Source organism: Camelus bactrianus, chromosome 17, assembly GCF_048773025.1.
Source record: "Camelus bactrianus isolate YW-2024 breed Bactrian camel chromosome 17, ASM4877302v1, whole genome shotgun sequence".
Lineage (NCBI taxonomy): Eukaryota > Metazoa > Chordata > Mammalia > Artiodactyla > Camelidae > Camelus > Camelus bactrianus.
This window is the reverse complement of record NC_133555.1, coordinates 3046528-3072488: the sequence shown is the minus strand read 5'-3', so window position 1 is coordinate 3072488 and position 25961 is coordinate 3046528. Positions and strand designations below refer to the sequence as shown.

The following is a 25961-nucleotide window of genomic DNA, read 5'->3' as shown; positions in this document are numbered from 1 at the left end:
TGGGCATGTGGTCTGCTGGTTCCGTTTGAGGACGGAGAGGGGCAGGTGTTGGGGGGAGGGCGCACGGAAGGCGGGAAGGCATTATGATGGTGCCTGCCTGTGTGGGGGCCTTGCAGAGGCCCCGGGGTCTGGGCTGGGCGGGACCCGCATGTCAGGAGCCCCAGGGCTGAGCTGCCGCCGCCGTTCCCTTGGCTGTGCCTGCAGGTCAACCACGTGCGCACGAGGGACCTGGACTGCTGCCTGACGGTGCCGCTCCTGGCTGAGGCGGGGGACGTCCTGGAGCTGGTCATCAGCCGCAACCCGCTGGCCCAGGGCAGCCGGGCCCCCCGAGCGCCAGGCCCCAGCGGCCCCCGGATGCTCTGAAGTCAGCACGTGGTCTGGACACCCAAGGGGCCGCCTGGGGAGATCCTGGCTCCCAGACCTGTAGCTGGGCTGGAGAGGTGGCCAGCCACTCGTCCGTCTGTCCGTCTGGCAGATGCTGAGCCGGGGACAGGACATCGTTCTCCAGTTCTGTGGTAACGGGCTGCCAGGTCCAGCTGGAGTGACATCTAGGTCTTTCTCCATCAGAGGGGCCCTGCCCGCAGGGGTCCACACAGGCTGCTTGGGGCGGGAAGGAGGAGGGTCTGGGGCACAGCCTCCTCGGAAGAGTGTCTGGTGCGGGGCAAGCTCAGCCCAGTGCAGGGAGCGCTTTCTCCCAGCAGAGCCATGGGGCTGGAATGAGCTGCCAGGGAGGCGTGAGCTCCCTGTTTCGGGAGGTGAGCAAGTGGGAGCTGATACGCCCATGCAGCCGTGGGCCGCGGCGTCCCGGCAATCTGTCACACGGGCTGGGGTGGTCAGCATCCCCATGGGGGAGCCTTTAGGGTGAGGCTGGAGGCTCCTTCAGCTGGACAGCCTCCCTCCAGGAAGGCTGCTGCTCAGGTAGGAGCCCAGGCCCTTCCCTTCTCCAGGACTCTGGTGTTCGGGGCTCGCCAGCGCCCCCACTTTGGAGGCTCTAAGCTGGGGTGTCTGGGATCCCAGGAGTGGCCCTTGGCGGGGTTCTTTCATTTTTGCCTCTCTGATTGGAGACCATGGCTCTGGGCTGACAGGGCAAGCTCGGGGACAGTTTTGGGCTGTCAGCCCCACCTGCCTCTTTTGTAGGACGCGTGGTCACTGACCCACATGGATACCTGCCTCTCAGCCCAGGCCCTCCAGGTGGGAGGGGGTCCTTCTGGGACAAAAGACCCAGGGGTTTCCGTTCACCTGCCGTTACAGTGAAGATGGGAAAACCGTGGAAACAGGACTGATACTAGATGGTACCGCCCCTCTCCACTATCCGAATCGGTGCAGGAGAGAGAAGCAGGGACGTGGGGGCAGACAGACAGGCAGGGAGAGAGGCTGGACCAATGCCCGCCCGTTCTCTCTCACGCCCAGGGGCGACAGAGTCATTAGTGGTCGTTCAGGGGCGTTTGTTCCCACTGGCAGTCTGGAAGCACCAGCAGCCCTCATTTAGGACAGGGTGCCTCCATCTGGTGGTCCGGGCTGTGGGCGCTGGGATAGGGGTGGACAGGCGGGATTCAGCCAGGTCTGGGGACTTGCTTTGCCCCCGCTCAGCTCTTAACAGGGTCTCAGGAAAAGAGGGGGGCACCCACTCCCTCCTGCCTCCTCCTCCACCCCTGTGACCCCGGGAGCCCTGAAAAATGCACTTCCACTCAAGGGACTGGGTGGGGAGATGAGGTCTGTCCTCTTCACCCCAGGGTGCTGCGCGGTTGCCGTGTGAACCCGTCTGGTCTGACCCCTCCGGACAATCAAGGTGGACAGTCAGTCTCCGGGCAGGGGCCGGCCTCCCTCTCAGGGTGGAACCATCTCCCCTGCCCACGCTCTCCCCTGAGGGCCTGCCCCCTGGCCCCAGCTTCCTCCCACCTTGGCCCTCCTTGCCCTCCCCGGAGGGAGAGCGCTATGGCTGGGCCGCCCAGTGCCTCTGCCAGCTCAGATTCCTGTGTCAACGTCTGCCCCAAGGTGAAACAGCTTGGGCCCCCGTCCCAGGGGCACCGAGCGAAAACCAAGAGCCCTGAGCTTGCGGAGGGGGGAACAGCAGAGACATGGCCACTGCAGCCTCAGCTGTGTGACCCTCAGCCAGTGGCCAGCCTCTCTGGGCTTCTATCAAGGGCCAGGGCTAGACGGGACACTCTCCCAGGGCCTCTTGGCGACTGCAGGCGAGGGAAGACGCGTCTTGACCCCGACCCGCGCTCCCCCTCCCCGGGCCGAGGCCTCTGCCACTTCCCCCAGACGTATGCAGCCAGGCCCGCGGGTGGCCCTGCGCCGGCCTTCTCATATGCAATAGTCCTTCTGGCTTCTCCTGGGGCTTGCTCACCCCAGAACTGACATCTCCCGATGACGCCTGTCCCCAGTGAGTGTCCTGCCTGCCTATGCATTTTGGGTACAGCCCCTGCGACATGCTCCTGCCACCCCCTAAAAGCTGTATTTTTCTCTGGCTGAGATTCGAGCATATTCCTTGTAAAGTATTTTTCTACACGGGGTTTTCTTAGGGCTCTCGGGAAGCACAACTCGCCCAGGGGCGGCAGGTTAAGGCCAGCTGGGCCTGCGTGGGGCCCATGGCTAAATCTGACCCACCAGGGGCTGCGGTGACTTGGGAACTGGGGGTGGGGTGCTGTGGGGACGACTTTTTAAAAATAAAATTATTTAAATGCACCTGGAGTAGAGCGTCTGCTTTTTAAAAAATACCACAGGCCGGTGAGCCCTATCAGAGTACCCGTGCTTTCCACACGAGAGCAAATAACTAAAGTTACACGGACCCGCAAAAGACCCAGAATCGCCAAAGCCACCCCGAGGGAAAGAGCGAGGCTGGAGGCCTAGCGCTCCCAGACTTCAGACACCACCACAGGGCTGCAGCAACCACGCCAGCGCGGCACCGGCACAGAGGCAGGCACGCGGTCAGTGGGGCAGAACTGAGAGCCCAGAGACAAACCCACGGACTTACGGTCAGTCAGGCTTTGACAAAAGAGGCAAGAACATACAGTGGAGTAAAGACAGTCTCTTGCGCACGTGGTGCTGGGAAAGCTGGACGGCCGCGTGCAGAGTGCCCCCTCACACAGACACAGAAATGAACTCAAAATGCTTAAAGACTTCAACACAGGACAGGAAGAGGGGACAGGCAAAGCATTCTGACATAAATTACAGTAGTATTTCCTCCCAGGGCCGTAGAAATAAGAGCAAAAATGAACAAACGGGACCTAATCAAATGTATAAGCTTTGACACAGCAACGAAAACCATTAGCGAAGTGAAAAGACAACCCCTGTGGACTGGGGTAAGATGTTTGCCAGTCATGTTACTGACAAGGGCTTAATTTCCAGAACATATAAACAGCCCAGTATCAAGACAAGCACCTCGATCAAAGCTGAGCAGCAGACCTAAACAGACACTTCTCTGAAGAAGACACACACACGGCCAACAGGCACACGAAAAGATGCTCAACACCACTAATTACCAGGGAAATGCAAATAAAACTACAATGAGGCATCGTCTCACACCAGTCAGAATGGCCAATGTTCAAAAGTCCACGAACAATAGATGCTGGAGAGGGCGTGGGGAAAGGGGACCCTCCTACACTGCTGGTGGGAATGTAGTCTGGTGCAGCCATTATGGAAAACAGGACGGAGATTCTTCAGAAAACTAAAACTAGACTTGCCATATGATCCAGCAATCCCACTCCTGGGCATATATCTGGAGGGAACTCTAACTCAGAAGACACCTGCACCCCAGTGTTCACAGCAGCACTATGTACAGTAGCCGAGACATGGAGGCAACCTAAATGTCCATCGACAGATGCCTGGATAAAGAAGCTGGGGTATACTTATACAGTGGAATACTACTCAGCCATAAAAAGGAATGAAGTAACACTGTTTGCAGCAACATGGATGGAGCTGGAGATGACCATACACAGTGAAGTCAGTCGCACAGAGAAGTCACACAAACACCATATGCTCTCACTTGCACATGGAATCTAACATGTGATACAAACGAACTTACTTACAAAACAAGCAGACTCACAGATACAGAACATAAACTTATGGTTACCAGAGGGGAAAGGTGGGGAGGGATAAGTTAGGAGTTTGGGATTAGCAGACACAAGCTACTATGTATAAAATAGGCAACAAAGTCCTCCTGTGCAGCACGGGGAACTGTATTCAATACCTTGTTATAACGTGTAATGGAAAAGAGTCTGAAAAAGAATGTGTAACTGAGACACTCTGCTGCACACCTGAAGTTAACACAACACTGTAAACCAACTACACTTCAATTAAATAAGTCCATCAAAGTCACAGGCTGGCAAGAGTCAGCTTCTGTTTGGATCATGTCACAGCTCGCCTGCTTTTGATTAACTCATCAATTCATCCATTCATAAAGTGCAGTGCACTGTGCACCCCTGTGCCCCCAGGAAAACAGCATGAACAAGACAGATGAGGTCCTGTCTACAGGGGCTTGCATCCCTGTGGAAGATTGAACCCTTGAGGGAATCCTAAGGAGTCACTCCAGGAGGTAGAGTGCAGCGGAGAGAACGGGAGAGTCATGGGGCAGAGTGATGAGGGCCTTTAGGTCAGGGGTCGGGAAGGTGACGTTTGTGCTGAGACGTGAAGGACGGGAGGAGCCTGTGGAGACCTGAAGGAAGTGTCCCAGGCAGCAGGCACAGCACGTGCAAAGGCCCTGAGGTGGACGGAGCTTGGGGGGCTTGAGAAGAGAAAGGAGGCCTAGAAGGGGCGTGGGGTTGGAGGGCGCAGGGCCCAGTGGTGAGGACTTGGGTGGGGACTGGGTTCTATTCTGTGTGCAGGGGACGCCACTGAGGCAGGTGAGTGGGGCCCGCTGTACGGAGTCCCTTTAGTCTGGGTGGGGGCCCAGCGATGCCCCTGGGTCTCTGCAGGGCCTGCAGGGCAGGATCAGCGCAGAGGGCAGTGCTGGCCTCACCGGCGGGGACCGCAGCTCTGTGTGGGCAGAGGAAGAGTCCCTTCCCAGCAGCTGTGCAGGATGGAGGGGGCACCCTGTCTTGGGAGGGTGCAGGCAGGGGCGGGGCCAGGGAAGAGGGACCAGTCGTGCACAGGGCACTGCTGCTCTCCCTGCTACTGGGTAGGGACGGACTGCGGAGAGAGGTGTGGGCGGGCTCGGCAAGAGGGAGAGGCCGCAGGGGTCCCACGGCCTGGCTGCACTGTCCTGAGTGCTTGCCAGGAACATTCCCTAGAGCCTCCCAGCAGCCTTGGGAGACGGCTGTTGTCCTGACATCAGAGAGCAGGGAAGGGGGCAGGGAGGTTAAGGAAACTACACAGCAGAGAGGGATGGAACCAGGACATGAACACCGCCAGGTGGTCAGGACACTCAGGGAGGGAGGGAGGGAGGGAGGTGGACAGAGTCGGGGGCAGAGTTCCCCGAGCATTGCCTCCGTATGAGTTACTGGGAAGGAATTTTTTGGTCCAGGAGGTTGGGGAAAGGACCCCACAAGCCCCCGACCTCGCCCACTCACAAAGGTGGGTCAGTGGAGAGGGAGCCTGCCCAAGCGTGGACCCGCTCTGCGGCCCCAGGGAGGCCAGGCCCCTCTCCTGGCCCCGGGTTCCCCATCTGTAACAGCGGGCTGGGCTCCTGACGCCCCAGGCCAGCCTCGTCTAAGCAACCACTGACCTGTGGGTCCTAACTGGCCTCCTCTCTGAGGTCTCGGTGTCCGTGGCATCATCTCTCCAGGGCAGGCCACTCGCCGCCTCCCAGCAGCCTCCGAACTCCCGGGTTTGGGCGGGAGTAAGCGGCGGCACCTGGTGCGCGCGGAGCTCCGCCTCCAATCGTCCCCGCCCCGGAAGGGCGGCGCTTTACTCCAGGGGAGGCTCAGGTGCCTGATCTGAGCTCGCCCAGGGGCAGCGGGGCGCACGGGCAGAAGCAGCAGAGCTAGCCAGGGAGTCTGTGCACCTGGGTGCGACTCCGGAATCTTCCAGGGACCTGCGCGCCCCAAGGCAAGCCAGCCCCCTCCGTGATCCCGTGTCTCCAACCTCGGGAGTAACGCCCCCCTTGGAGGAGCGTCCTGGGGCAGGACTGAAAGCCCTTTGTAAACTGCAAAGTGCTGGCCAGACCTAAAGAGAAACAGCTGCATCAGATCAGAACCCACGCGTTTTGGATCTTAAAAAGGAAACGTTTATTTTCATGTTATAAGGTGATTACAAACTCCTCTAAAAAAAAAGCAAAGATGAATTTAAAATATCGATATACATATTATCTAAAAAGCCAAAGAGGAAAAGAAAAACCCTGCAAAATGCAGGGATTCAGATCAGAAAACATTTATACACAAAAGCTTGTATCCTGCAAGACTGAATTACACACCAAGGATCTTACTCAAATACAAATGCTCCTCCTCAGAAGAGTCTCTTGTTGGTTGATTTCTTATTTTTACAAAAGTTTAAAATATCTTAAAAATATTCTGCAGTTTTAAAAAAATGTCCTGATGAGCCAGACATATTTCTGGAAGGAGGCAAGACCCACATTCTCAGCTTTCTCTTGTGCTAAATACAGTCACAGTTGCTAGGGGTTCGGAAATTAATTGGGTAAAAGAAAAAAAAAAGAAGCCAACGTCCCAGTTTGAAGCCAAATATATAACAAGATGCTCCAGTCCCTCAGGGAACATGGCAGAACACGTCTGTAGTGACACCCAGAAGACAACGGAACACAGCTTCCTAGTGAAACTGGCTGCATCGGAACGCCAGGCACTGGGGGGGCGGCGGGGAGAAGTGCCCCTGGCGTCCCCACGTTTTGACGTCCGGGCTATGTGGCTTTGTGCTCACTGGGTCCCTGCGCTGCGATACTGGCAGCACCCACGTGGACAGCCCAGCCCGGGGCCACCTGACCTTGGGTCTGAGGGCCGGATGGGACCTCTGGCCACCTTGACAAGCTTTCTCGTGGCCTGTGTCTGAGGTGTGAGGGGCAGGGAGGTGTGCCTGCCTCGGCACCGGCTGCCCAGGGCACTGCCCCATCCGGAGGGGTGACACTGGGAGATGCTGGCTGGGTCCTGATCCCCTGGGGGCTAGGCTGAGGGGGGCTCCCTCTCCCCGTGTGCTTCACTGTCTGCAGGGGATCTGGGGTGAGAAGGAGGGACCAGCGGTCCGGAGAGGGAGGCCACTTCCTGCCTGAGGGGCTCGGCCCCCTGAACACCAGCTGGCTGCCTTGGGCAGCAACAGGGGTCTCAATGCCTGGCTCCCGGAGAGCTGCTGGGTAGGGGGCTGGGGAAATGGCCCTGCCTGTCCTGCGGAGGCCAGTCGCCTGTCCCACTGAGCCACAGCCTGGGGGCCAGCTGGCTCCGGAGGACGGCCAGAGGGAGGGGCTGCTGCTCACCTCGTCCCTGAAGGCTGGGGATGGAGCATGTCCTTTTCCATAAAGGCTCGTCTTTGGTCTTCAGGGAGAACAGGCCCATTGGACATTGAGGGCGCTGACTGGGGGCCCTGGAAACCTCTCCATCCCAGATCGTGCGGCTCCACCGCAGGGCTAACATGGGCCAGGCCCAGCTCGACGGAGCATCCTCTGGGTGGGATTTATCCTGGGGCCCTGGCCAACTGCTGCGTCCTACAAACATCCTTTAAACATCTCCCTTGCGTTCCTTCCAGATATGGCTGTGAACATCAGAATTTCCAACCCACCCCAGGCAGAGTGGGCGGAGGACTGCCCAGGGTCAGGCGGACCAGGGTGGTGAGCTCCAATGACAAACTTCCTTTATGTGGAGACAAAAAGTCATGCATCACCGTACACACACATAGAGCCGAGATCTGCGGACACACGCAAGCTCGGGGATCGGACGGGAGGGTCGCAGCTGGAGACAGGCACCCCGGGAAGCTGGCGAGGATCGGGCTTGGGGAACGCAGTTGACCGTCCTCCCAGGCGGGGCCTGGGGACTTGGTCTGCATGTGTCTTTGGTCTAGAATTTGGTCTGGGAATCTTGTAAGAAGAGGCCTTTCTCAGGCCATTTCCAGAATGTTGCAATTTGCCTACCAACCCCAATCGCTGTGGCCTTTCACCCCGGGGTCCCAGCCCCTCTCGCCCCCGCACGTCACCTGTCCCCAGTTACCGACAGTGGTTAGTTTAGTAAAGTTCCATAAGACAAAGGCAAACAGGTCACATTGCTACTCGGTAAAATTAGGAAAAACAAAAACAAAAACAATTGAATCAAGTCAGACACAGTGGTGACCATAAATACACAGTCAAACAGGAGCACACACTTGCTAGCTGTTTGGAATAGGACTGGGTGTTGTTTGGCAGAGTATGTGTTTGGGAGACAGCGGACGGTGACTGCTTACCCACGACAAGAGGTTCAGCATTGCCCCTGCCCCCCCCCGGGGGGGGGGGCGGGACACGGGAGGGTCCTCCCCGCCCGGCCTGGCCCGGCTTTAGGGAGGGGCTTCCCGGGCTCAGGGAGCCCCTGCTCTGAACGCAGAGCGGGGCCGCGCTCTCCGCACCCCAGAGGGAGTCACTGCTGTTGTGCGTGACAATGTTTCTGTTCACTTTGGGCCCTGAACTTGGAAGTTCCTGCTTGAATGGCACAGTTTAGGTCCAGATGTGGGCTGGGGCGGAGGTGTGCCCGTCCCCGGGATTTTAAAGGTGGAGTACCCCCTTCTCCTGGTTCAGAGAGCTGCGCTGCTCGACATAAGGCTCTCGGGCAAGCCCGCTCTGGGGTGCCTGCTCCTGAACGATCCTGACTCCCCTCCTGCCCTCGGTCCCCACACAGGGCACCCCGGACCCCAGCTCTGGCGGAGGAAGAGCTCCATCATCTCCCAGGTTACTGTGCCAGGACCGGGAGGAGCGTCTGGGAGCATCAGAGGTCATCCCGGGCTCTCCCTCCCAGGAGCGAGGGTGGCCCTGGGCTGGGCTCCTCAACCAGAGCTCAGGAGTTTCTCGGCCCCTGGGAGACGAGGACAGAGCTGAGGGTGGGGACATGAGGAAAGTAAAGCCCCTCCCCAACTCTGGGCTCCGAGTGCTCGGCCCACATCCTTTGGTCCACGTGCTCACCCACCCCCTGTCCCTCACCAAATACATCACGCTTCCTACGTCAGCTTCGAGAGGTGGCAGCTGGGGCTGACCAGAAGCTGACAGGACCCTGTTCAAATGCAACAGATCCACCTGTGTGAGATCTGGGGCCTGAGACCCCTGCTCGCGCCAGGCCAGCCTCCGCTCTCCACCCGGGCTGCCCCAGCAGACGCCGCTCCGTCACAATGAACGGGTCTGACCATCTGTCCACCCTCCTTCTCAGAATGAAAGGGCCTCTGCCCCTGATGCAATGCTTTCCCCTGGCCTCACACTCGGACTTCCGCGGTAAGGCCTCGTCTGCGGGCTTCGGGCCAGTCCCTTTGCCTGGCGGCTGCTGTATTATTCTCGCCTCTCTCTCCTCGGCTAAGACAAATGTAACGCACCTCCTGACAGCCTCCTTCCTCCAGCCCCATCGGGGTCCGGCCAGCTAGTGGGGCCCTCCCCCGGCTGTTTGCTCCCCGTGAACCAGGTTTGTAAGGTACTGCACTTTTAAAATGGCTCTGCTGTCCCAGGAAAATGCCACCCTGTGGCTCTGAGGGCAGAACTTTCTGCCAGTGACACAAGCACCGAAGAACTGCTTTTGAAAATGAGATCTATTGCTGGCAAGATCGATTCAAGTGGTAAAGTGTATGACACTCTCTAAGTGTATACACAGTTGTAGGTTTAAAAAAAATACGAAGAAAAATTTACCAAGTTCCCATAAAATACATCTAATTCCGTATGAAAGCTCTGCCTCGCCCCGGACAGCTGCCCGTGGGTTTTCTTTTTGTATAAAATATCCCGGAATCAAAACAAAATACACATACACGCGACATCGCACGCGCGCGCGCACACACACACACACACACACATACACAAACATTTTCTGTGACAATTAAAAAAAAATCCTAGTGCAAATATAAAGCTCTGTAAACCTGGTCCTATGAGAATCTAATGTTAGTAAACAGCAGGAGCGCAGCCGTCGGCGGAGAGCGCTCACATCATGGTCTCCGCTATGATGTGGGTCGGTTTCCTGAGAGAGCTGCTGACGGACATGCGGGAGCTGTAGGGCATGGCCCCCTCGCTCTCCACGGCCCAGCGGTTGGGTTCCCTCGGGGTCAGCAGGTACTTGAATCTCTGCAGGAGGAAGGGGACGGCACGGGGAAGAGAGTCAGCGCGGACTGGAGTCCTGCCAGTGTGCTGTGTGGCCACCAAAGTACTACCCTCTCGGGACCTCCCGTGTCATCCCCTGGCAGGCAGAGGAGATGAACGGTGCTCTGAAGTCCCTCCAGACCCTGAGTGAGGGCAGAGTCCCCGGCCGCAGTCTCCCTGGCCAGCCCCTGCCAATACACCTCAGAACAGGAGGCTCACACCCTCAAACTCAGACTTTCTCCCCGGAGCTGAAACATGCCTCCTCGTGACTCCTGCCCCCCACTTCTCTCACTGGCAAAGCAGCCGAGTTTCTGCAATTTGGGTGCCCGAGGCTGGATAACCCTCTTGAGCCTCCCACGGCTCCTATGTTCCCTGCAGAGAAGCTCCTCTGTCTCCCCACAGCTGCATGTCCTGCCTCCTTGCAGAGGGTCCCCCCGTCTCCCCCCGGGGGACTGGAGACCACTGCCTGTGTCTGCGCTGCCCCTCCTGGCAGAGGGGCCAGAGGCTGGGCCATTCTGGGCAGGGGCAAGTCTGTCCTCCCCAGGCTGCCTGATCACAGAATCAGTGAGGGAAAGGGCCCCATTCCGCCCCAGGGCACCCAGAAAACCACCAGTACACCTGGGACCTGAACTCAGGGCTCTTGCCTCCCAGCCCACCTCCTGCCTGGAGTCCAGTCAGAGGCTTCACAGGAAGCAGCTGGCACCAAGAAACCCTCTAGCTAGGCATTGACATTCAGCTTAGGTTTAGAACAATTTTTCTGCTTGTTAAAAGCTACAATGTTTCATCCGAAAATCCAGATTTCCATCTGCTCTTTACAGACTGCCAGGTCAGGCGAGCCCAGACCCACGTCTGGCTAACGCGGGCCCAGAGCTGAGAGCAGCCCTGCCTGCTGCAGCCAGTGAGCGCCCTCCCCAGCGCCCCTGCCGGACCCCCGACCTGGGTGGGCTGCCCGCGCCCTGGAGGAACCGGGCTGCAGGCGCCAGGCACAGGGTGGGGGTGGGACGCCGGCCCGAGGGGCGGGCCCTGCTCCCCGTTCATCGCTTTGCCTCTTGGACACCTGTACAGCGGGTGTGCGCCCCAAAGACAGACATGAGGCAAATGCCACCTGGCAGCCACCTGGGGTCCCGTGTATACGGGAGATGCAGACACAACCGGAATCCTCCCAGGACAGAGCTCAGAGGGAAGTTCGTGGCTGGGAGGACCCCTTGGCAACCTGTGCAGGTGGGAAGTCGAGCGGCACACAGCGAAGACAGACGGATGGCGGCCAGCTGCCTTCAGAGGAGGGCGCTTTGGTTGTCAGTTTTGTGGGCGAAACCGGATGTGGATTCGGGGTGGAGTCGAATCCTCACCCTCCTGCTTTCCCCTCGCCAACCCCACTCTGCCCAAACCTCTAACCTTGGGAGGGAACGGTATTTTAAAGTTAGACTTTGGAGGGACACAAGTCCGTGACCTACTGGGTGTCCCCCTCCCTCCACAGTTGAAATAGGTAACAGGCACCAGGCACTGACCCGCACGGGACAGACATCCAACAGCCTCTGGGGTGTCCTCAATTAACCCTTTAGTTTCTGGGTGGTAGGGACAGTCTGGAAATTCCTGGGGAGGGGCTGCGTCTGACCCAGATCCAGTATTTCATTCTGGCTGAATCCTGGGGTCCTCCCCTGTGTCCTCTGGGAAAACGCAACGCGTCTGGTGCTACAGGAACACCCCATGGGCCGTCCCGGCTCAGACGGACCCCGGCCTCATGGTTTCCTCCCTGGCACACCCCTGCCTCCTTCCGCTGTCTCAGGAAGGCTGGTCTGGCCCCTCTCTGCCCAGCTTCCCCTCCCTCCCTTGCTGCCACCCCCTCCAGGCCATCCCACTGCCCATGAGGAAACTGGCCCAGCCCAAAAGGGAGCCAGGGCCCCAGGACATCCTGGCTCCAGAATTTTAAGAGAATAACAATAAAAACAGCCCAGAACAAAACAGTGCCGTCTTGGAGCCAGCCCAAGCCCAAAGGTTAAGGGAGATTCTAAGAAAAGGATTTCTTGGAAAGAGCTCCGGCTTTTCCCAGGGCCTGGAATCTCCAGTGTTGCCGGTGGGCTCTCAGAGAGGATGGCGGGGAGGGGAGCGCAGGGGAGGTGACTGGCGGGCGCAGAGGTGGCTTCTGAGGGACGGGGCCCCAGCTCTGGCTCCGGGGTCGGCGGGAGCCTCAGCCTTCCTCCCGGGCTCCCTGTCCTGTCTCGTTGCTTCAGAACATGGCCCCCACTGCTCCTGGGGTGAAGCTGGGCTCTCAGCTCAGCATCCAAAGCTGCTGCCCCCTCTCCAGCTTCCTGGCCCCCAGCCCCGAACGTGTGACGGCTGCTCAAGTCCCCTTTGCCCGGTCCTCACACCACACCGTCTCTGCGGGGCAGGTTCCTCCTTGGGCCCAGCCCCGGGGTCTGCAAAGAGCCCTCTCCCACGGGAACTGTCCTCTGTCCCCATTTTCTGTCCTCACACCCTCCTGCCCCGTCTGCAGCCCTCCACAGGCAGGGGAGGGGCCTAGGGCCCAGAGAGGACAAGTAACCTGCCCGAGGTCAGCACCGCGCCTGTCCCAGTCCCGCCCGGGCCCCGCGTGCTCACCACGAGGAACGGCCCTTCCGTCTGGCAGAGGCGGACAAGCATGACCAAGGGGATGCACACGATGGACGACAGGGCCAGGCCCCAGCCCAGCCCGATGGCCCAGGTCGGGTACACGTAGACTTTGTTGTAGGTCAGGGGCACATACTTGACGAGAGAGAAGATGAAGCACCCCTGTGGAGAGGGGGGGCGGTCAGGGGGCTTCTGGGACCAGGGCGGCCCCCCTAGAGGCTCCCACCCGCCCCCTCTGCTGCGGGGGCCTCCCCCAGGGCAGGTCTGACCAGGCGGCCTCCCTGCTCAGAACCCGGCCGCGGCTCCTTCAGGAGGGAGGCCAACGCCACGCCGGCGGGCAGTTCCCCTCTCCCGGCCCCGACCCTTCCCCCCACGGCCGCCCTCCGGCTGCCTCCAACTCCGCCTGGCTCCTCCTCGGCTCCTGGCCCTTCTTCTGACCGGACCTCGCTTCCCTCACCTTCTCCTCGTCCTAAGGGCCCTTCCTGACTCGCTCCACCCAGACTCAGTCAGGCACCCTCACTTTCCTTCCCAGGAAGCGTGTGGTTACAACTAGTTCCTCAGCGCTGGGCTCCCCAACCCTCCCCCAACACCTGGTGCAGCTCGGGCACACAGCAGGTGCACAGTAAATGGCAGTCACACGCGTGAAAGCCCCTGCCCCTCCCCCACTGCCGCCCCACCCCCCCCCCACCCCCCAGGCCCCAGGGCAGCGTGTGTCTGCCCCAAGCCACCACACCCAGGCCAGGCCGCTCATGCTCATCCAGGAATGGCGGGGCAGGGCGGGCTCAGCCACGACCCCAGAGCCCGCTCTCATTCCAGGAGGAGCACCGTGGGGCTGGAGGGCCTGGGCTCTGCGACTGGCTGGAACCACAGCCCCTCGTGCAGAACCCAGGACTGCCTGGGGTTGCTCCCCAGCGTGCAAGTGACTTACACTTCATGATCTAATCGCCCTGGTTTGAAGGGAAGACAAATTTCTCTGAGTCAGAACTGGTGACGGGGGGAAGGGAGGGCTTGAGGCTGCAGGTACCCTTTGTTAGGCGCCCACTGTATGCCTGGCGCTCTTGTTTCTGTCCCTGTGTGTGGGGCGGAGCTCAGTCAGCGTCCAGGAGAGGGCTGCTCTGGGCTCCTCTCACTTGGAATGCCACCTGTCTCTGCCCTAGCCAATTCCCAGGGAGGGGGCGACGAAGAGTCTGATGGTCAGAGTGGTGAAAGGAGTCACCCACAAACAGGCGTTAGGTGATGATGATAACACGGGCTCTGAACTCTGGGAGATTCACCCCAGCAGTGAGCTCGCCCACGGTGGTTACTGGCTGCTGCAGTTTACTTTAGTCTGGGGGGAAAATGTGCACCTCAGATGAAAAGGCCACTAGGCCGGTGCCTCTGTCCACTAGGCCCTTCCTCCTGACAAGCTCCTGCTCACCCCTCACAAGGAGCCCTCTGGCGCAGCCTGGCCCCCTCTCCGCAGCAGACCTACCCCCAGGCTGGTCACACACCAGCACTGAGCAGGTGCTGAGGGCACGATGGGACACAGGGGAACTGCCAAGCCCCAGGGAGGAAGGGCCGCTGCCCACTGCCCGGCTGGTGGCACTCACGAGACAGAGAACCGGGGTGACCACGGCCCAGCTGTACTTCATCCAGGGCCCAGGCCGGTAGCCGATCATGTCCTCAATACCGTCGTAGAAGTTATCACTGCCTGCGAGACACAGAGGCAGACAGGAGCTGACCCAGCATCCAATGCAGCATCAGCCCCGGCAGGGCGCAGCAGGGGCCCAGGGGCCACGGTGGGGGCCTCCCCCTGGTCCCTGCATCGCTATACCGCACAGACCCAGGTGCGGGCAGATGTTGATGTGAACAGGTCTAAAATTCACATGTCTCCAAGCAATCTCCGGCAGACCCCAAATCCTGGTGTGGCCGTGCCAAGGTCCCAAGGAGCACAAAAAGGACCATTCCCAGACCCCAAAGTGGCTCATCAAGACGGACCCCTGCGTGGCCAAATTCTGTGTTTGTTCAAAGAGCCAGTCACACCTTGCGCCCTCAGCACGGGAGCATCTACACTGTGGCTACGGCCCTGTTATCTGTGTAGGAAAGGGCAGCCTGGAAAGGAAGAGTCCAGGCAGGGGACACCTTTGTGTTTGACTCAAAACGAATTCCCACTAGAATTCCATTTCTCAAGCTTCTGAATAGAGGAGCCCAAAGGATAGACTTGAGGAAGGGATGCAAACATCTCCACTCACCATATATCCAGGCAATAGCAAAACATTCAAAGAATGCAACCCACAAAAGGCACACACCGCTAGCTGCATAGTAGTCAAAGAGTTGAAACACATACATGCCACCCTGTGAAGAAAAGACAGAGATGGTGGATTGGTTATTTGGTATCTCGTTCCCTCAATATGTAAAGAGCTCTGGCCTATCAATAAGAAATATAAACCCCAAGAGAAAAATGGGCAGAGGCCATAAGGTCCAGATACATGTGTAAAACGATGCTCAACTCCACGTTTGACAAACTGAATTAAGAAAATGCGCACAGAGGAACAAAAGCGAAACAGATCTTTCTTGGCAAAAAATGATGGGTCTGCTGAAGCCTGCTTCCAAAAGAGGTACTTAGAATCCACTGTGGCCAACGTAGGAGACTTCGTGAGACCAACTGCTCAGTGTGTGGACCTGTGATCTGCCTCTCAGGGGGTGTTTCTCACAGACACTCTGAGAAAAACAGTGCACACACCCCCTGTCCCCAGACAGGCCCGGGCACCATCTGCAGTATCTGCTGTGTTCACCCTCGAGATGTCCCCACCTCCCCTGCAGGCCTGAGAAGGGCCCCTGCACAGAGCTGCTGTGAAATGGATTTCAGCTGGAGCCCCCTCTCCCCAGGCCCCCTGGGATGAGGGAGGGACAGAGGGCAGCGAGTGGCGCCGTGTTGCCATGGTAACAGGGAAGCGGGACAGGCAGCGTGCGTGAAGTGCTGGGTCCTGAGCCACCTCCTGCTGCCCCTGTGTCACTGGAGCCCTGGGTGGGCAGGACCCCTGAAGAAGGGGTCTGGTCCTTTCATCAGCCGCTGCCTCCATGCGTGGGGGGAGCGGGGAGGCAGAGTGGCCTTGAACTGACCTTTGAAGCACATTTGGAGCACCCAGGGCCCTGCAAGGGGAGGTCCTGGTGCCCGGTGAGAGTCACCCACCTCTGTCACCATCGTCAGCCCCAGCAGGTAGCTGATGCAACATATGGAGGCGATGAAGATTTCCCGGCGGAAGCCCTTCCTTAGGAAGGATGGGTGAAGATCAACCAAGGATGTGATCTGTCCTTCCACTTCCACAAACTGGGGAGGAAGAGAGGGGGGCTGAGCGGCAGGTGCCTGGTACCCCCTCTGCCCAGAGAGGAGGCCCCGGCGCGTTGGCTGTGGGGTCACGTCCACGTGTGTGTGCCTGGGCTTGCGGGCCCCGGAGCGCCCCCTGCTGGTGCAGGCCCGGGGAGCCACGCACAGCTCTCCGGATACTCCACGCCTCCGCATCCTGACCGCTGCTCTGAGCCCGTGCTGACCCTCCACCCTGGCTCGCTGCTGGCACGTGTGTGGACACCCCCCACCTTGGTCTGGGTCCTCTCTGAAGCCAAAGGTGGTGACCCCCCATTTCCAGGGCTCAAGTGCCCGGTGGGGCCAGGTACCTGGGGCCGTGCAGCAGCAGGTGACAAATGGGTGGTCACCCGACCAAATCTGGGCCTCAGTTCCCTCATCAGACGCACATGGTGGTTTTTAACCCCGTGGGGATCGTCAGCCTGTGGGGGAATTTTGTACATGTGCGTGCAGGCCCACATGCCCATGACCCCAGGGACCCATGGCTGGGCTCCCAAAGGTGAAACCGCTGGTTGGGAAGGACTGTCCTCAGGCAGTGTTCTAGGGTGACCCTCAGCCCTTCCAAATCTCCCTGTCTCTGTGTCTAAGGATTTACTCCAGAGGCTGCCCCCCGTCAGTACGCGGAGAGCCGCCTCGTTTCTTAAAGGGAGACTTAAAACTCCATCCTGTGGGAGCATACTGTCACGGGTCTAACCAGTGCCGGCCACTGACCCGGGCAGGGCGCTTCCCCCACATCTGTCCTCAGGCGCGTGCGCACACGTATCCGGAGCGCAGTTCAGGGGTAAACGTCAGGGCTCGAGGGCACACTGTCGCACTTAATCTGTGTAGCTACAGCCAAGCTGCTCTGCCGAGCAGCACGCCCTGCGAGGCCATCGGATCCCTTAAAAAGCGGGAAAGCTAAATGCTCTGCCCGTATGTTCTCCATTCAGGGAGAGGCTCTGGGGAAGGATGTTTCCCCAGCCTTCCTGCACGTCCAGTCGCTGACTCCTCTGGGACGCGTCACAGGAGGTTCACGGGCATACACTAGGAGCAAGTGTCTTTCACGTGCCCAAGGCGGCCAGGGAGATGGCTCTTCGCTGCCGGGAATTTAGGGAAAAGATGGTCAAGGGACTCTTGAAAGGGGCCCACAGAGAAGGGGCTGGGCTTCTGACCTCCGAATGATGCGTCCCCAGGGGGGTTCTGAGTGTACATTGCCACTGAATGGCGGCGGCCCCGCAGCTCAAACACTAGGCTTCAAAAGGAGTTAAAAACAGAGGTTCTTTCCTTTTCTGAGATGGGGGAAACTTAAGATGGAAGCTCCAGTGTCACCGAGTCAGGGCCAACACCAGCACAAGCCGACTGCCAAGCTCACTGCACGCCCCGCCTGCACCCCCTCCGAGGGCCTCACTAAAGTGATGTGACCTCTGCTTCTCTGAGCCTCAGTCTTCTTCCCTGCAAAATGGGAGCATCTTCCCTACTCAGCAGGGATGATGAGGGATGTGAAGTCATTAGAGTGAACTGGCCATTGGGAGACCACGGTTAACGCGTGTCAAGGGCTAGGATGGGTGAGCCCCTGGGGGAGGGCGGTGGCAGCTCTCTCCTGGGTTTGTCCACAAACTGTGTGCCAAGGCATCTGCTTCCACGTGGGTGACGCCCCTACTTGCTCTCCCTGAGAAACACACAGTGGTACCACGGCCCCTCAGCCAAGCACAGTGCTCCCCCAAAACGCTAGGAACCCCCCCATGAGCGAGGCGAACGCGGCCTCTGCCCAAAGTGGGCTGTGGATCTCCGCGACGTCCACAAGAGGGAGCTATTTGAGGGGACCTCAAAGGTAAGGCCAACCAGCAGGTCTGGGAACTGCCAGGTCTGGGAACAGTCAGCCTTGGCCCCTGTCCTTAACCAGCAACCGGCCGTGTGTGGCCTCAGCCAAGCCCTGATTCTCTGTGAGCCTCAGTTTCCTCGGTTCTGGGGCAACAGTTGTACCCAGGCACCTGGATGCTGTGTGCATTTAAGGAGCTGACGTATAAAAAAGCCGAAGTGGGGGGAGGAAGAGGGAGGTTGTGTTTCATGGGGACAGAGTTTCAGTTTGGGAAGGTGGGAAAGTTCTGGAGATGGAGGGTGGTGATGGTTGCACAACAGTGTGAGCTCAATGCCCCTGAGCTGTGCCCTTGAAAAAGTTACAACGGTCAATTTCACATTGCGTGTATTCTGCCACACATGACACGTGGCCCGCGTGGACATCTCCCGGGGCAGTGCTCTGACCCCATCACTGCTGGTCCTGTGTGGGGAGGTCGCATCTGCAAAACCTCCCCCCAAGTCCCTGAGCTCACCAAGCACGCAGATGCAGAGGAGGGGTCCCAGCTTGTGCCGGGCCCAGAGGTGCGCCCCCTCCGGCAGGCTCCGCCTGCCTCCCGGGGAGAAATCTGATGAATGGCCACCCCCGCCCAGCCAGGAAGCAGGCTCCACGGCCTAAGAGGCCGGTGCTGGGCCCACGGAGATGCCGTGTGCTGTCATTTATTAACCACTTCCTGGCTCTGCTTTTAGCTCTCACTTGGAGCTCTGGGAGGAGGTATGAAAGCCGTGTGCCTAGGGCCTCCGAAGGCCAGGCTCACTGACTGGGAATGACTGACGGAGACGTCCTGCTATTCACACAGCTCGGCCTGTGAGCAACTGGGTCTGGTTTTCAGTCCCCAAATGCTTTCCTTCCGTCTTCGCTGCTTCTCCTGGTCCTCCTTCTGCCAAATCCTTCACTCTGCTCTCGACCTTGCTAGTGGATGGTCTCCTCTCTGCTGTCTCACCTCCGAAGACCTTCCTCCTCCCCAGCTCCAAGTCCCCGGGGAACCTGGGCACTGACTCAGAAGCTGCAGCGGACCCCCGGCCCACACACGAGGCTGAAAAATGCCTGCCTTTCAGGGACAGACCTCAGAGGTCGGCAGCCCTGGGCACACTACTGGCCCGCCTTGCACACCTCAACTCCCCACCCCTGGAGCCCCACCCGTGCTCTGAACCATTGTCATGAGGCCTGCACGCAGTGCCCTCTGAGCACTGCTGGCCACTCTCCCTCAGGCCTGGCGCTGGGCCCTCTGCGGAAAGCAATACAGGGATAGTCATACCCATTTACCAGATGAGGAAACTGAGGCTCAGAGCGTGGGGAAACACATTCAGTGACACAAAGCAGTGAGGTGGGCAGGGCACTGGTGCTCCAGACGCAGCCCCAGCAGGCTCTCAGTGACACACTGAGCCGGGGGGAGGCCTGAGCCCTGGAGGGACGGGATGTGGGGGTTAAGAGGTGGAGGTGGAGTCCTGCCTGGGGGATAGGGCAGAAAGCCAGGGCGGCTGGAGGGCAGGGTGGGCTTAGCGAGGTCCCCAGCGCTGCAGGTTTAGGAAGCACACAACACGGCCCGCTGGCCACACTCAGGACTCTCAGTAACGGCCTGGCCAGTGACCACCTCGTGCCCCAGGCAGAGGTGCTGGCCCCTCGCCCACCCAGCCCGTGGGCCTCCTGGGGATGCACTGTTACTGTCCGGTCTCCTCCTGCTAGTCCCCCTCCCTGCCCGGCTCCCTCCTGACCACACCCCTCAGTCATCCGTTTCCCTCGCTGAGGTTGGAGACTTGAGCTCTGGGGCGGGCCACGTCCTGGGGGTCCCGGAGGAACCCTCCCCAGCCAAAGCTGCTGCAGGCCTGATGTGAGGCTGGGAAGGGTGTGACCACCCCACTCACAGCACAAAGAAGGAGACTTCCCAAACCGGGCTTCCTGGGGGAGGGGGCATGGTCCCCCCGGGGGCCATCCCATGCTTCCTACCTACCTGGCTATCGAGTCCCAGCAAGAGAAGCATGATAAAGAAAAGGATGGACCAGAAGGTGGGCAGCGGCATCATCGTCACGGCTTTCGGGTAGGCGATGAAGGCCAGGCCAGGACCTAGAGGGAAGAGAAGATGGGGGGCAGAGGGCGGGGCATCAGCGCCGGAGCTGCCCACAGCGCCGGAGACACACAAGACACTTGGGTCTGAGGCAGGTCCCCCAAACCCCAAATGCAGGGTCCCGCCTAGGGGGAGAGACCAGGCCTGTCCCACTCTGGGCGGGACGCGCCGGGGCTCAGGCGGGGCCCCGTTTTAGCATCTGTCTCCTACGCAGCAGCAAACTGGCCTCCTCGCACGCCAGATTCCAAGCGGATGCTGGTGATGGAGGCAGGAAATGGGACAGAGCCTGGGACTCAGAAAAGGGGGCCCTCCCCCAAACCAGAGAACCACACCAAAGTTTGCTGGAAGGAAGCAAAAACGGGGAGCATTCTGGTTATCTGACCACTAACGCCTTGCTTGCAAAGAAAAGGTTTCTATGAAAACACTGTGTGAGTGGCAAGAAAAAGAATACAGAACCATGCCCTGTGGGGCCGATGTCTCTTTGGGGTACGTCTGGGTGGCCCCCGGGAGCACCGGCAGATCCAAGACCCAAAGCCAGAGGGAGTTGGGGTGAGACCCCAGGCTGGGAGCCCGGCCCCAGACTGCAGTCCAGTCCTTATCCCACCTCCTCCTCGTAACATCATCACCTGCCCTCGTGGGGCCTCTGTCTGCCCCCCAACAGGTGCGGGGCAGGTTCCCGTAAATGAGTCCCAAGGAGGCTCCTCTGGCCCATATTCTCAGGGAGGACCCTGACGGAACCGGAGGCAGGCTTGGGAGATAAGAGCCCTGCGAGCTCTGAGGGAAGGGGAGGGGAGGGTGCTCCGGCTGCAAACGGCCCATCCTGCCTCCAGCCAGGGCCTGGGAGGGACCGAGCTGTGAATGAGACCTGTGGGGCCAGGAGGCGGTGGAGAGTTGCAAAAGAAAGGAGGCCTGAAGGGCATGGGCTGGAAAAAAAGAAAAAAAAGTAAAATCCACAACTTAAAAAAAAAAAGTCAAGAAATGTGAAACAAAAGAGGCTGGACAACAGGGTATTTAAAACAGGTATCAGAAACCAAAGGAATGGTCTAAGAATGGGGGAAAAAAAAAACTTTGAAATAACTTGGAGCCAGAAACCACATCGCACAGCGTTAAGGGCATGTGTGGCGGCGAGAGGGCGCGTCCTTTTAGTGCAGAGTCCCTGACGTGGGGAAGCCCGGCGGTGACCGTGCCGGAGACCACGTCCTTGGCGGCGATGGTGGGAAACCCCCAGGAGAGATGGAAGGTGCCGGCCCCACCCCCAAAGCCCTGTCTCCCCCTGGCTGGGTGCCCGGGGCCGCGCACCAGCTCCTGCGAGGCCAGTAGGCGGCCCTGGGGAGGACGCGGTCCAGCCGCTGCGAGACAGATGTAAAATGGAGCCCCCACCCCACCCCTGCCCGCCCGCCGGGCTGGGGAGGTTCTCAATGCGCTGTTTCTGTATTTGAGTTTTGCCTTTCTCAAGCCAGCCTCCGGGAGAGGGGTCTGAGCGCCCTTCCCTCAGAGCGCACGGAACTAGAGAGAGAAGCCAGGGGGGCACCGCAGCCGCGGGAGCCCCTGGGGCAGCGGAGACGCCCCGCGCTACGCTTCATTTGCACTCCGTTCGGCTAAATGATGATCTTGTTCCAATGCACTTCGCTCAATATGGTGCTTGTTAAAAGCTTATTAGCGAAATAATCACCCTTGATGTGTCGGGCTGTTCAGACATCACCGTCGGGGATAAACGACAAAGTCTTTGAAGTGGACGGGAATAAGAAACAACTTAGCTTCACGACGTCTACACGTGCAAAAGTAGCCAGCTGTCCACAGAGAAAGATCTGTTTCACACACTGATAGGCCCCCTCCCGCTGCCAAATTCCTGCCGTGCTCTTGACGGTTACCAATCGGAGTCTGTTGGCAAGCCCTCAACTGAAAACAGCCTTCTGCAACGGAGGCGTCAAGTGTCTCCCCTTCGTTTCTCTGCCGAACTCCCACACGGGGAGGGGCAGCTCGCTTCTGGAATTACGTTCTGTGTCCTCGGTCTCTGGCCTGCCTTTTGGGGCTCTCAGAGAAGGAAAACTGCATCTGAAGGTGTGCCTTGGGATCGGGGGCAGTGGAGAGATGCGTGGGGCCGAGGCACAGCCTGGCCAAGCTTGTCCTGCAGCAGTAGGGGCAGGAGGTTGGGGCGGGGCAGCGAGCATCTTCTCCAAGTAAGGAGGGAAGCGGGGTCTGGGGCTCTGAGAGTCAGACGAACCCAGATGTCATCTCACACGGGAAGGGCCAGGGGCTATCACATGTGTCCAGGGCTCAGTGGGGAGGCTGGGGGTGGGGGACACCCTCATGTCAAGGGGCCTGTCCAGCACGTGGTGTGTGCCCTGCCCAGGCGACCCCAGCCCTGGCCCTGACCAGCCCCATGCAAGGCCCTTGCTGTTAAGCCATTGGCTTCATTTGTGGAGCCGACATCTGAATGCACGATGTGGAGGCTCCCCCGACCCGCCGACACTAGGGTTCTCTGGCTGAGGAGCTAGGACGCTGACCATTGTTTCCAACAAGGGCTAGGGCAACGCCAAGTGGGGATTCAGGCTGTGCTTGATCCTGGTCTGTGGTCCCTGGGGTTAGGGCCCCGCGCTGTCCTCTGGGCCAGGGAGGAGCTGCAGCCCAGAGCCCTCACCTGCCTCCTAGTGGCCCCAGAGAGGCCGTGACAAGTCAGGAGGCCAGGCTATGAAACAAGGACCACCCTCCAAGGGACCTGGGCAGGATGGGAGGAGGGCAGAGAAGCCGGAAAGGCGGACCTCGAGGGTCCTGGGAACGCAAGGGTCCCACTCCCACATCGAAGGCCCTGCAGCTTCAGAGCTGCAGGCCCAGGCCTGGCAGTGCCCAGGGGTACTTCCTAAACCAGGGCACCTGGCTCCTGGGGCTCTGGGATTCTAGCTACTGAGGACCTCACAATTCCCAGGTTCTAGCACCCTCTTGCTGGAGTCTCAGGATCCCAGCTTAAGACCCCAGGCTTTGCAGACCCTGCGATTCTAAGACTCTCCACTTGTAGGTGTCTTGTGGGGAGCACCCCGCCAACGGGGCCCACACCCTGAGGTGGGGGGTGATGGCGCCCCGACAATACACACAGGGCAGAGGCTCAGCAAACCAGCCACCTCTGTGGAATGGACGCATGGGTTCGCTTAGCGGGGCGTGCTGGGAGCAAAGTGCAAAATACAGAAATGGAAGCTGAGAAGGCGGTGATGGATGCCGACTGGTGGCTGAATTGGGCCTAATTTAGGAAAGTGGTTTCTGTTGCTGAAACCAGGAGTCTGCTGGGGAAGGACGAGGAGGGGAAATACCACGTGGAAGTAGCTAAATGTTCCCTGACTTAACGAAACCCCCCCATGTTTCTGCCGCCCCGTGGCCAAATTGCAATGAAAGTGTTTAAAATTTAGCTTTTTTACTCTTTGATACTTGGGGGACATCTTGGTGGGGGGGGTCCATTTCGGAAACCAGGCTCGTCCCCCCCCCCAAGCCCCCTGGGGGTCTGGCTTCATGCCTGCAGTACTCATCTTACACACTAGGTGGCAGTGCCCACCACCACTGCCACCGATACCACCATACCTGACTCAGCCACATCAGCAATGTCCACCCCTTGCTCTTGTGCCATGAAGCCCAGGATGGAAAAAATTGCGAAGCCAGACACAAAACTGGTACCACTGTTCAGGCATCCCAGCAGCATACAGTCCCTATGTTACACATATGTCAGGGAGCAAGTTAATTCACAGCACGAGGAAGCCACGCTCCCTACTTCTCTCTTCTCTTTAAACATCATCCTTCCTAAGGCCCGCCAGGCCCGCCGGCGCGACACTTGCCTGTACGAGTTGTACTTGTACTTGTTGTAGCTCCCCAGCGAGGTCATGGCCCCCAGGCAGATGGCATAGGAAAAGAATATTTGGGTCCCAGCGTCGATCCAGACCTGTGGGGTGCGGGGGAGGGGGCGGCAAGGAGAGAGGCAGGTGTTAGGGCCGGCTGCCTGGAGGAGGGGGTGCGGGCCCCTGGCCCCTGGGGCCCTGAGGACTGCGCCTCAAAGTGTGCAGTTTCTCGTTGCAATTGGAGCATCTGGGCTGGAATCCATGGCGCCTTTCAAGACAATGCTGAGCTGCAAGGAACCCCAGAAGTCTAAGAAACCCCCCCAGTCACTCAGCATCAGGGTTAAGAGGCTGAGCTTTTGGAGCAGATGGATCTGGATTCCAACTATGGAATGATGATGGGCAAAAAATTTATGACTTCTAGAGCCTCAGTTTTCACATCTGTAAAATGGGCTCCACTGCCCTACTCTACAGCACTATTTTGTAGGTTTAAAGAGTTAAGATTTAGCCCAGTGCCAGACACACGGTAGTCTGTAGGTCAAGGCTGCTATCATTACCTAAGTGTTATTGTCCGGGGAACCCTGGGGTGGAAGGAGGAGGAATTCCCGAATGGATTCTGCAGGCAAAGCTGTTTTCCAGAACCTTCATCAAGAAGGTCCTGACAGCCACAGAGCTGCCTTCACAGCTGTCCTCTGATGATGGCCAAGCCCCTCCCACCTACCTGCGACCCAGGGCGAGAGGACAGCGGGGAGGAGACCCGAAGCAGCACAGACCCTTGGGGGCAACCTGAAGGCTGAGGACAAAGCTCCCCAGATGGGCCAATAAAATCTCCAAGGATTTTTCCAACCCCTTGTGGTCACATGGCTGAGTGCCTCAAGGCGGACGTTCAGTATCGCCCCTCCACCTTCCAAGAGGCCACCAGCTCTGAATTCTGGCTGCAGACAAGGAAGCCCGCAGCTCTCTTGGGCCGACTCTCCCATCCCCATGACGCAGCCCTCAAGGCCACTGCGGGCAGAGGAGGAGGCCGGCTCATGAAGACTTGTCTCCTTACCTGGCTTGGTGCTGCCTAAAGAAGCCTCTATAATTGGCCGGCCTCAGGAGTCCTCTACACGGAATGACACGCAGCCGGCACGGCCCACGAGCACAGTGAAGCACCTGCCACGGCCCAGCGGAAAAGGGCCTGGTGCTGCTGGCCCGGCCGGATCTGTGCGCCGAGAACCATGGGCGCTGGGCCGCAGCCCACTCCCCCCGCGCCCCGCCCTGGGAGGGAGGGAGGCCGGGCTGGCCCGCAGTACCTGTGGGTCCTCGAGGCGGCTAATGTCGGGGTACAGGTAGAACTTGATGCCCTCACCCGCGCCGGGCAGTGTCAGTCCGCGCACCAGCAGCACCAGCAGCATAGCGAACGGGAAGGTGGCGGTGAAGTAGACGACCTGCGAGGGACAAGAGAGGCTCAGGGGGGCCCGCGGCATCGCCTGCTGCTGTTAGACTCGCACGTCATCCTCTCCAGGGCGGCAGTTCTGAAACCGAGCTTGGCATTTCTCCTGCTGGGTGACCTTGGGCAGATGGCTGACCCTCTCTGGGCCTCGGGTGCCTCACCTATAACCTGGGTATAATGCAACTACCTACCTCACATATTTACTGAGTTTCAGTTAATTGAAAAATCCTGCAAACATTTACTAGGCCCTGGAAATACAGTGGTGGACCAAACAGAGAACAAATCCCTGCCCTCATGGAACTGACATTCTAGTGGGTAGAGGAAAATGCTATCAAGTGTGAAGGCAAAAGGAGGAGCCCAGAGGTGGGCCGTCAGCACTTGGTGTGTATCAGCTTACATTGCAACTGCCAGTACGACTCGTGGTTCAGAATCAAGTAAGTGTGGGTTCAAATCCCTGCTCTGTTCCCTCACGTGCTGTGTGATCTTGGGCATGATGCGTAACCTCTCTGGACCTGTTGTCTCATGTATAAAATGGAGATAAGGGTAACAGAAGGCCCTCATTAAGTGGTGAGGCGAGGATTCAATGGAATGATGCTCGGAACACCATTAAAACAGAGCCCAGCACTTAGACGCTCAAGAAATGGGGCCTGTGGTTGGCAACATGATTGTGCAGGAAACACATGGGAAC

At 59.0% G+C, this 25961-nt stretch overlaps 2 protein-coding genes across 9 annotated transcripts in view; one reads left to right on the top strand and one right to left on the bottom strand.

Moving 5' to 3' along the window:
* GRIP2 (glutamate receptor interacting protein 2) overlaps window positions 1-2694 on the top strand; it is an 84578-nt gene extending 81884 nt beyond the window's left edge. For 5 of the 6 annotated variants that reach the window (XM_074344263.1, XM_074344262.1, XM_074344259.1 and 2 more), the window contains one exon: window positions 205-2694. In XM_074344263.1, coding sequence (XP_074200364.1) covers window positions 205-363 — 159 coding nt within the window. In that variant the 3' untranslated portion in view covers window positions 364-2694. The remainder of the gene's footprint in view (window positions 1-204) is intronic. The other variant, XR_012499813.1, reaches the window with a different exon arrangement.
* A 3449-nt stretch (window positions 2695-6143) lies between these two features.
* The window catches only part of SLC6A6 (solute carrier family 6 member 6), a 75723-nt gene continuing 55905 nt past the window's right edge, over window positions 6144-25961 (bottom strand). For all 3 annotated transcript variants that reach the window (XM_074344265.1, XM_074344266.1, XM_045515374.2), the window contains 9 exons: window positions 25134-25268; window positions 23842-23945; window positions 23591-23715; window positions 19907-20019; window positions 15951-16088; window positions 15010-15112; window positions 14368-14468; window positions 12770-12940; window positions 6144-10156 (listed from right to left, as the gene is read on the bottom strand). In XM_074344265.1, the coding sequence (XP_074200366.1) occupies window positions 10016-10156; window positions 12770-12940; window positions 14368-14468; window positions 15010-15112; window positions 15951-16088; window positions 19907-20019; window positions 23591-23715; window positions 23842-23945; window positions 25134-25268 (1131 nt within the window). In that variant the 3' untranslated portion in view covers window positions 6144-10015. The remainder of the gene's footprint in view (window positions 10157-12769; window positions 12941-14367; window positions 14469-15009; window positions 15113-15950; window positions 16089-19906; window positions 20020-23590; window positions 23716-23841; window positions 23946-25133; window positions 25269-25961) is intronic.